Source organism: Vicia villosa, linkage group LG3, assembly GCF_029867415.1.
Source record: "Vicia villosa cultivar HV-30 ecotype Madison, WI linkage group LG3, Vvil1.0, whole genome shotgun sequence".
NCBI lineage: Eukaryota > Viridiplantae > Streptophyta > Magnoliopsida > Fabales > Fabaceae > Vicia > Vicia villosa.
The window spans coordinates 11,007,891-11,019,794 of NC_081182.1; the positions used below are offsets into that span (position 1 = coordinate 11,007,891).

Here is an 11,904-nt window from a genome sequence, read left to right on the forward strand (position 1 = left end):
CATTTTAGAAATATATTCTTTTTATTTATTTATTTATTTGGAATATGATATTTATTTATTTTTTATGATGTGTTTCTATTTGTTTATTTTATGATGTTCTTCACATTTTATAATTTTTTATTTTTTTATTTTATTTCTAGTAAATCACGTGCATTTGAAATGTTAATATTGAATTGAGTTATAATATTTGGCCTCATAATGTCATTTACTTTCAATAAATGAATAAATTAATTTGAGTGACTTAATAATTGGATATATTTTTTTTTTTTTTTGCTATTTGCACCGGTGTCGACCCACCACAGGTGGGCCACTAATCCGGCTCGTGCGGAGAGGCATGCGCACTGGCCAAACAAGATTGTTCCGCCTGGGAATCGAACTCGGTATTCCCCGAATACGTAATTGGATATATTTAATTAAAAGTGTTTTTCAAATAAATAAAAGTGTAATTAAAGATCATTTATTACTTTTTATCCAGTGCCCCAGGGGCACTGGTTAGCAGCACGCTAATAGTAAAATAATAATAATAAATATAAATATAAATCTTCTCAATCTAAACCAAAATTAAAAATTTAAATTTATTTTAAATATAAATATCAAATATTTGTTGCTTTAAAAAATTGTCAAAAAAAATATATCATAAATTTTTTATAATTTATAATTTAGATTGATCTACTTTTATATGTATTATGAATTTAATAATTAATAAAATTTAATTAAAAATTTTAAAAATTTATAATAAATATTATGATAAAAAAAATCTGAATTGAATTGAGCTACATATAATAGAAAAATCCCAAAGTTGGCGGGCAGCAGGTTTGTCAGCTCTTATAGACTCTCGTATTCACTCTTTTCATGATGCTAAGTCGCTTATATTTGATGTGTGTAGTCGGGAGGATCGTCGGGATGCCGGGAGATTTGCTATGGTACTTGAATCCCTTTGGAGGAGTAGGAACAATGTGGTGTGGCAAGATGGTCGAGAAGATGCTATAAGAATTGGTTTACAAGCCTATCACAATTGGTATGATTGGTTCCTAGCTAGGAAGGACAATAATGGGTGTACTACTAATAATTTTCCGCTTACTTGGATCCCGCCTTTGGTTGATCAGGTGAAGTGTAATGTTGATGCAGGTTTTAATAATAATGCTGTTACTACTAACAGAGGTTGGTGCTTTCGGGATCATCTGGGTAGATTTATCAGAGCTGGTTCTGCGTGGGATTTAGGCCTTTATTCGGTCTTTGAAGCCGAAGCCATCGCGTTGAAGGAAGCTATGCATGATGCTATCTCCCTTCAGTTTTCCCATGTTACCTTTGAAAGTGATTCTCAATTTGTTGTCAATTCTATCTACTCTAAGCATGTTGGCTACTCTGAGTTTAGTTTTATTATTAAGTCTATCCAGAACATTTTATATTTATTTCCGAACTTTGAGGTAAAGTTCATTAAGCGCCAAGCGAATTCGGTTGCCCATAAGTTAGCGAAGGCGGCCAAATCTTGGTCTAGGCGTAATATCCTTAATATGGTACCTCCTTGTATTTTTCAATGTTTGATGAATGAAAGTTGTTAAGTCTGTTTATGTCAAAAAAAAAAAGTTATATATAACAAGGCTTCTCAAGCTAAACCAATTTTCTAAATTTTTTATATTTTATAGAATTTTATATTTATTTTAAATATAAATCTCAAATAAATTTTACATTAAAAACTGTCAAATAAATACATTATTAATTTCTTAAAATTAATATCCCGATTAACATTATTTAAAATATTTTACAATAATATTATAAAATACATGTAAATCACTTAATTGGTAATAAAATTAATATTATTTAAAGTATTTAAAGTAATTTCTAACTCTCTATTTAATGTACATTAAAATATTACTATAATGATTTTTTTAATTGGTAATAAATCACTTAAATATAACTCTTTTGGTTACGATTTGATTAGTTACAAATAATGTAATTAAAAGTCTTATATCAAAAATAATTACTCACTTTATTATTGATTATGATTATCTATTTAAGACATATATATATATATATATATATATATATATATATATATATATATATATATATATATATATATATATATATATATGTGTATATATATATATATATGTGTATATATATATATGTGTATATATATATATATATATATATATATGTGTATATATATATATATATATATATATATATATATATATATATATATATATATCTATATATATATATATATATATATATACATATATATATATATATATATATATATGTGTATATATATATATATATATATATATATATATATATATATATACACACATATATATATATATATATACACATATATATATATATATATATATATATATATATATATATATATATACACATATATATATATATATATATATATATATATATATATATATATATATATATATATATATATATATATATATATATATATACACCACTATTTTTTCTAGCAATATTAATATTATTTTATTAACGTGTTACTTTTTTTTTTTTTCATTATTCATATTATATCATATTATTTACTAAGAGACAAATGCATTTAATAAATTCATTTCTATTTTATATTTTGTAACGTGACATAACATATATCATTCTATTATATTCATTTCTATTTTATGCGTTACAAATTTGTGAATGGAAAAAGCTGTTATATTTTGAATTCATTACTATCCAATTTATTTTTTCATATAAAATAGAATCCTGTATATATTTAGCATTTGTTACTCATAAACTCATTCACCAATTCGTCCATATTTTCTTTCACTATAGTCTACAATTCAACCATGTTCTTTTAAGTATCATTTTTATTCTATATTTATTTTCATTCTAATTTTTTTTACATATCATTTTATTTCATTATTTATTGTTTTAACAATTTTGCAATCTTTATAAAATTGCATTCACATGGAAATTCATTCCTCCCAATCCCAATTAGATTAAGCTAATGCAGTGGATTGCATCCATTCTGTTCTGTTTATTGGAAATTTGGACCACATTGCTCAGTTTTGTGTCAGCTGGTTTTAATTAGCATCTATCATGTATTTGAATAGAAGTTTCTTAGTTGAGGCTATATATATGGTTGGGTGGGGAAAGTTGTTATGTCTAGGAGTTGACATGGAGATATTTCCTTTGATGAATTGTGCCAGTCGGTTGTTCTTTCTGCTTTTCTTCCTTAATGAAAAGTCATTTACCCGTACAAAAAAGGTGAATTTGTATATAAGTTTTATGTGATATTTTATTTTATTATTTTTTATTTAAACAATTTGACAATCCTTTATATAATTTTAATATTTGTATTATAATTTATTTCTTAAGACATTTATAAAAGGTGAATGTATATGATATAAATTTTTAATTTTTTTATAACTTTGATGTTGTAAAATATTTTAGTTTTTTTTATCTTTGATCATCTATTTTGTTACAGGAATTAAAAGTACAAATATGAAAAGAAAATAATACATTTGTAGGGACAAATCAATTGTGAGAATCTTACTCAATCTAGAAGGAGAGAATGTGTAAATTAGATATATCAACTATCAATTTTAAGGCAGTGATGTGAGAATCAGGATATCAATGTTTGCAGGATGTTTATTTTTACTATGAATGTTTGGCCAAATGATGTTTAAAATATTTTTTCACGAAAAATATTTAAAATTTTCTAGATAACTATCGCTTTTTTATAATGCTTAGTTAATTTTAATCATCTAACCAATCTATTAAAATATTGTTCTGAACTCTTATAAAAATATTTATGGATCACACACTAAAGAGATCCTCACATCTGAGTAGAAATTGAACCACGACTTCTCAATAATAATATAAAAGTTATTACTTTTTCAATAAACATTTGATATTTTTTTAAATTTGTTTTAATACTTTTAATTTCATCGTAATAATAATTTTTTATGACAATATTAAGAGTTAAAAGGTAGTGCACTGACAGTGTAAAATAATTTTACACTGTCATCCAATAGAAAATCATAAATATGCCATGTCATTAAGTTTTTTTTAAATAAAAAAATGTTTTAATTGGATACATGGGTGGTGATTGGTTGACAGTGTAAAAATATTTTACACTGTCAGTGCATCAGCCCTTTATCAATATCTATTAAGAATCACAATTCATTAAGTATAATCTTTTAAAATGCTTCTTAACTTTTCAATGCTTATAAGACCCCAATTGAATAATTTGAAACCATTAATAAATACTAAAATTATTAGAAAAAAAAATAGAAAAAATAAAAAATATATATATATATATATATATATATATATATATATATATATATATATATATATATATATATATATATATATATATATATATATATATATATATATATATATAACCGCGCGGGTCACAGTCTAGTTATTAAATAATGTAAGTCTTAAAAAAAAAAAATTAAAACAATCCTAAACATAACCTAGGTTACTAATTTTAAATTTTCACAAATTTAAAAAATGAAAAAGTATCTAATAATTAATAGATTAATTAAAACATTTTTCAAAATTACATCAATTACATTAATTAAGTTGCAATAATAATAAATAACTAATACTATCTTTGTCTCTAAATATAAGATTTCATAAAATAAATTACTCGAATTAAGATAGTTGATTATAATATTAAATTTATTAACTATTTATATAATTTTATAAATTTTTGAATTAAAATAGCTGATTATCTTATTAAATTTACTAACTACTGATATAATATTTATACAAGAGTATTAATTATATATTGCAGAAAAAGATATAATATAATTACAATCATGTTTGAAAAAAAAAATTAATGAGTGCATTTTGAAAGTTAAAGAAGATCTTGTTATAAAAAGGAGGAAAAAAATTCAAAAGAGTCTTATAATTAAAAATTAAAAAGGGAGGTTATAATTCATCAAAACCTTAAAATCACATTCCTACATTCTTAATTTTAAATTTTCCCAATTTTAAAAAATAAAAAAAATATCAGACTATTAATTATTTGTTAAATTTTTCCCAAAATTTCACCAGTTACATTAATTAAGTTGTTGCCAACTAAAAAATGGTTTTCCCAAAACCCACATTCCTAATTTTAAATTCCGTGTTCCTAATTGATTTTCTAAAATTCCACCCATTGGATTAATTTAAATACAAGTATTTATTTGATTTAATTACCAAAATTCCTGTGAATATAATATTTTATCGAAATTGAAACTTGAAAGTAATCTAGTTTTTCGGAAGCAATATAGGAATGTATGTCCAATCATTGACACGGTAAAATTTTTGGATCGACACTCTTTGAGTTGGCTCGGTGCTTTGGCATTGTTTCTTGCAACTCGGTTGTTATCGTAGCAGTCCGTTTGGTTGGAAGTAGATGGAGGGGAGGGGAGAGGATATTTATAAATAAATGTGTTTGGTTGATTTTTTATGAGGGGAGGGGAGGGGAGCAAATTCCCTCTTAGACTCACTTTTTGCTCCCCTCCAAATTGGGAGATTTGGAGGGGAGGGAAGATTCATTAATCCAAATTTTATTATTTTCCCTATTTTATCCTCAATTATTTTTTTTATTCCAAGATTGTCCTTATTGAATTATTAAAGACTAGATTTTTCTATGTTATTTCACGTTTCATTGCGGTTGCTTTTTGTGCCTTGTTGCGGTTGCTTTTTGTGCCTTGTTGCTCTCACATGAATTTTTATTCTTTTTATTTTATTGAATTTTCTTTTTTGATATTATGTTGTTTTTTAATAATAATATCATCCTTATATCAGTTCTTATTTATAATATACGATAGTAATGAGATTTTTTTATTATACTATTAATAGTAATAATAATATTATGCAAATATATTATGTTTATGTTATAAATAAAAAATTTAAGTTTAATATTATTTGTCCAATTTTTTTAACATTTTAACATTATTTTTATGTATTTTTAATTATAGAAATTGTTTTATTGGGTTAGATGAATTATCAATATCAGATAAGTGTTTGATTTGCGTTGAAGATCTATAGTTCAACTAATATGTTTTGTTTACTGTTATAGTATGATTTATGAACGAACAAGTTTTTATTTGGGGAAATTTACTAAATACTATTGTTATTTAGAATTATTTTTACGAAGAACAAATAACAATATTTATAAGGATAAAAAGGTCATTTAATTTTAAAATCCCTCCCCTCCCCTTGTGAACCAAACAACATGTTGGTAAAAACTCCTCCCCTTCTTTGAACCAAACATATATTTAGTTAAATTCCCTCCCCTTCATTCCCCTCCCCTCTATTAAATTCCCTCCCCTCCCCTCCCCTGAACCAAACAGACCCTAAGTGGATAAGTGGATCTCCCATATGAATATGATATACTCGTTATTCATTTTATAATTTTTTTAATATTATTTTTCAATAAATATTCAAATTTTCCAAATTAACACCTACAAAAATATTAAATGGGTCTTTCCAATAACTCAATATTATTTGATTTAATGCAACAAAACTCTCGTTTGATTTAATACAATTTTATTAAGTGAAAATTGCTAACAGTAAAGAGAGAGTGCTTCCATTGCCACTTTTCTCTAGAAATATACAAATAAAACCAAGTAAAATGTACATATATCATATATCTCTTTTCCCTTTTCTGTGTGTATTATCCACATTATTCTATTATTAGGAGGAGAAGATGTCTTCTAACTTTTAGGTGAGAAAAGTAGCTTATTCTCTGTATCATTCTCTTCATTCACTCTTTCCCTCTAGACCTTTAACTACTTATTTTTTTGAGCTTGTTTTTGGAGGTATTATTGTGCAGGTTAGTCAAAGTTTTTAACTATCCCAAAACTAACAAAGGCTCTATTTTACCACAATTTAAATGTGACAAATGTTTTATGAGGTCCTACTTAACTCCAATTTAATTGTTATAAATTTTAGAGGGCGTGCAATCGCCCGCCTTGCTCATTTTAATCAACTATTATCTCTCATTTATACATTCAAAGTCGCCAAGCCATATATTTCCCTAAGTTACAGAATTTTTTTTGTAGCAAAAGCTGCAAATTAAATGCAGAACAATGTTGAACGTGAATGAATGAGATGGATGCTTAAAAAACAAATGCAAAAATGGTTTGATCAGGGGAAAATAAAATGGATAGCATCTGAACTCATATTTTTTGTACAAAACTTATATATGCTAACTAATTTTACATAAATGTCATTATGTGAAGCTCCCAACTCATTCATTTTCAGTTACAAGGCTAATTAAATGGTCGACGCGGAAACCATCATCGCCACTGCAGCATGGCACCATCAAAATCCACTACCGATGTGATTGTCCGCCACCTCTCCACTTTAAAAACATGCTCTCAAAACAAACTTATCAAGTTCTTTTTCTTCTATCCCTAAAGCAGTTTCTAAATAAAAAATCATCAGAATACAGTAAACCCCAGTATATCCACCCTCCTGTTCAATCCTATATATCTAGTCAAAGCATAACTGCGAATTGATATATTAGGCACAAATTTTTCACTTAATATTTTATATATGATCATTAAAATGCTGACCCCAATTTTAGTAGAACAATCAACTCGTCTTAGTCTCTAAAAGTACCTGCACAGGCAAAGCCTTAAACTTTGTACTCCTCAAGATGCATCCACTTTGTTGAAGACCATTTATTTCCTTTAATTACCGGGCAACCACCTGAAAGCAAAGATTAATGAATTAACTAACTTCATCAATCATAAAATCCAATGGAATGTAATATGAGTTCGAATGACATGGTTATAATATTTTCAACATAAGGTCCATCATACTTTATAAATTTTATGGGAGAGGTGGAAATAGAGCATGGACATACGATTAAACATCAGCAGTATATATGATGACTGTCAGAACCTAAATGTAGAAACACATCTCATGATTCAGGCAGTGTTGTTAATGGTAGATGGTGGTCCATGGCAGAGAGCCAAAATCCTGTCATACAAGCCACTTTGTGGCGCCATCATAGCAAATAATGGCGGAAAAACCCGCAATATCGGCCAATATTTATCATTGTGGCGAGGCCGAAACCGCCACTGATATCAGCCATGGCCGATATTCAATAATGCTGGATTCGATGCGATCGAAAAAATGGGTCCCTCTGAAGTCTAAACTTGATAAGCCTATACTAAAATTTATATCTACAGCCGAACAAGTTACAGTTTTTACTAGTTTCTAACCGTGTAAACTAGATGCATCTAGTGTGGCATCTGGCCTCATGCTCCAAAACAGCAGAGCATCACCCATTTTTGGTTTCACTGATAGACCCTTTTTAGCACATTCAGATAAATCATTCCACCATGGCACAGAGCTAAAGTTGGCCTTAGCAGCAGGAAATACGGTCTCGCCGCCTTCTTCAACATCAGACCTGCATAAGGAACAAAAACAGGGAGCTGTCAAGTTTGCATACAGTTCCATCACAAAGCACACTGCAAAACCAATATATGGAAAGTGAATTAGGGTTTACAGATACATAAGAACTGTAGCAACTCGTTGGCCTCCATTCTTAGTGTTGAACTCATCAAGGAAGTAATCATAATGAGGCTCATATTTCTCCCCAACTCCATAGTGAAGAACCTGAAGTCCCTCTCCATTCTCTGCATATTTAAAAGAAAACGACAGTGAATGAGAACAAATATCAAGCAATCAATCATGTTGCTGCATACAAAATTTTAGAGCTACTTGGCATAAGCAACAATTTCAAAAGTTTAGATTTGGGAGGATTACGAAAAGGACACTCATTTGTGACAATCCCTTAGATTTGAGAGCACCAACTACCGACATTAGCATATTGAGATAAACTATCCCTTAATTTGAAAGAATAACTTATCCAATGTTTCTCACTAAGTTCTTAAGAGGATCTTGAATAAGTTTTATTATACGTAACAAGTTTGGAGCATTTTGCCCACTACTCCAATACATGTGAAGCAACAAAAAGGCTAAGAAATGAAGGGAAAACAAGCAGGTAGACATAGGTATCATACAAAAACTCGTACCTACTGGTATGAAGGTAAAGTCCGCAATTCTTTTTTCAATATTCTGGATAGTTTTGTCCTTTCCTCTCTTCAAAAACATTCCTGAACTAGTTCGAACCCTACAAACAGGGGATACATCTAGAGTAATGCATTACCACTAGACACTATTCTCAAATATATGATCTACAATTATTGGAATCAGTACAAAAAACACAAGCAAAGACAAACCTGCTTTCTGTACTCTTTCCTGTCGTGCTATCAACAACACTTGATTTTTCCATGAAAGGCTTGGCAAGATTGATCATGTACTCACACTCTTCTTTTGACTGTTCAAAATGATAGGCAGAATGAAAATTTCAAAACAATATAAATTCTAACAGTTTACTACAACAAAAAATTCAAAGAAGCAAACTAAGAACCCTTCCATTTCAAAAAAAAGAGTAAGATCTCTAACTCAAACTCTGGAGTATTTCAGAAAGTTCAAGTTCAAGTAAGATCTCTAAATCTGAATATTCAATACATATATGAATACCTAGATTTTCTTCTATCTTCATATAATTTAGTTTTCCATGAGCCTAACCTATGCTTACAGACATTACATGCGCAATTTTATATCACAATTACATTACTCTATTCAATACTTGAAGATCTTAATCATCCATATAAACATCTATTCGGCAACTGGTCTAAAAGGTTAAAAAACTAATATATCATAATTGAAGTGTGTGTTTGGATTGGCGGTGGACATAATTGATTTTGACATGATTGAGTTTTGCATAACTGAGTTTAACAAAATTGAGTTTAACATAATTGATTTTGGATGCATTTATGTAAAGTGAGTTGAACAACAAATTTCAATGTAAAAAAGTTTAAATTCAGCAGCTTCAAGTTTCAACTTCAAATAGAATCAATTCTGGAGACAAAATCAGTTTATTTTAGAAGAACCAAACACCTAAAAATCATTCTAGAATCAATTCTACACCTCTAGAATTGATTTTGACTCTTCCAAAAGCCAAACCAAACATGCTAGAAGTACTCAATTCAATACTTGAAGAACTTAACCATCCATATAAAATAAACATTTATTTCTTAACTGATCTAAAAGGTTCAAAAAACCAAAATCACAATCAATGAACACTATTGTGATACATTATTATAGATCCAGGAGATGATGACAAAAACTAACCAGAAAATTGTGATAGATGAAAGCTCTTGGCTCCCAAGACAGAATCTCAGTCCACTGCTCCTTCCTTTCCGCCAAACTGAAACCAATTCCAGAAACCGCAATCACGAAATATGAAAGATTAAACACATTTCAAATCAGAATCAAACCGAAGAAGAAAATGAAATCAACGAAATCAAATTAAATCACCTTTCAGAGGTTTTGCGTCTGAAGGAACTGAGATCTGTGGTTGAAGAAGAATCGTCGCTTGTATTCGGAAGATAAACGATTCCGAGCGCAAGGAGGAAGATAATGACTAGTGTAAGCATGAAAAGAGTCCAGAAAATCAGCGTAACCGTCGATAGTTTCTTCCCCTGAGAACGTAACTTTGCTTTCGCCATGGTTTTGAAATAGCGTTGAATTGAAGCTGTTTCAAAACCCCAATCAATAGATCAACGATAATCGTGTGATTAATTATCAAGTCTTTCGGTCTTTGTTGACTTCAGTAGCTACAGTTTCTACCTACCAAGAATTGAAATATTTCCCCGCTATTTGTACTCGTGAATAAAGAAAAATACAGAGATGTTGTTTGGCGTAGTTATGAACTGAAATGTAATGGCGTTATTATGTGTCTAAAATTGAATGAGTTATGTGCTTGACTTTAATTTTCTTACTTTTTCTTCTCTATATATAACTGCTCTGTCTCCACGGCTGCTCATATTGAACGGCTGCAAGCAAAACCTTAGATTTCTTTTGGATTGAATATATATATATATATATAAAGAAAAGCCCGAATTTTAAATCTAACTTAGTATTTGTGATATCAGTTGTGTGTATTTACATCATCAAATAAGGATATTTATACTATTAGAAATATTACTAGTATTACAATAAGTATGTGTTTCGTTTGGCTTTTGAAAAGGTAAAAACAATTCTAGAATTGTAGAATTGATTTTGGGTGATTTTAAGATGTTTGGTTAGACAAAAGTAGAATTGATTCTGTCTCCAGAATTGATTCTACTTGAAGCTAAAATTTGTAGCTTCTGCCTTCAGAATTGATTCTGGATGACTTTTACATTGTAATTTATTAGTCGATTCACTTTTACATAAATGTATCCAAACATAAATTAATTATGCTAAACTCAATTTTGATAAAATCGATTCTAACAAACTCAATTTAGCTAAAATCAATTATGTCCACCACCCATCCAAACACACCCTAAGGTAATAATTGGTATTACTATTCTATCTTTGACAAATTCTACATCTCTAATAATTTGACATTACTATTTTAAATTTGACAATTAGATAGATATTTTTAAATAATTATTATTAGTTTCTCAATTATTATAACATTTCCCCTTTGAAATATATATTACGGTGCTCCATTGAACTCTTGTTGAGGAGAATCTCATGGGAACATAAGTTGTCATGTTAAAAATCTTATTTGGAAAAATCTATTGCGATAAAAACTTTAATAAGGAAAAAAATCTATTGGGATAAACAAATTAAAAGATCAATGAGAATAAATGTTTGTTTGCATTTACTTATTTGAGTTTACCTAGTAGCATAAATTTTGTGATACTATTTGTTTGAAAGAACTTATGGAAGCAACTTATGACATTGTTTATAAGATTTTTTTCATCTTATTTTCATAATTTATTTAAAATAACTAATATTTATTTTTATTTTTTAATTTAAAGTACAAAATATAATATAATAATATAATTATTC

General features: G+C 28.0%; 1 protein-coding gene across 2 annotated transcripts; it reads right to left on the reverse strand.

Annotated features, from left to right (window-relative positions):
• Positions 1-7,123: 7,123 nt before the first annotated feature.
• On the reverse strand, positions 7,124-10,907 carry LOC131660289 (probable prolyl 4-hydroxylase 3). 2 transcript variants are annotated; one of them, XM_058929502.1, is made up of 8 exons: positions 10,381-10,907; positions 10,195-10,270; positions 9,237-9,334; positions 9,030-9,127; positions 8,501-8,630; positions 8,214-8,401; positions 7,606-7,695; positions 7,124-7,397 (listed from the first exon to the last, which is right to left on the reverse strand). In XM_058929502.1, the coding sequence occupies exons 1-7, from the start codon at positions 10,569-10,571 to the stop codon at positions 7,622-7,624; spliced, it is 855 nt and encodes a 284-aa protein (XP_058785485.1). In that variant the 5' UTR covers positions 10,572-10,907; the 3' UTR covers positions 7,124-7,397; positions 7,606-7,621. The 2 variants fall into 2 exon arrangements, with proteins under 2 accessions (XP_058785485.1, XP_058785484.1); XM_058929501.1 differs by having other exon boundaries at positions 7,124-7,409; positions 10,381-10,906.
• Positions 10,908-11,904: the final 997 nt, after the last annotated feature.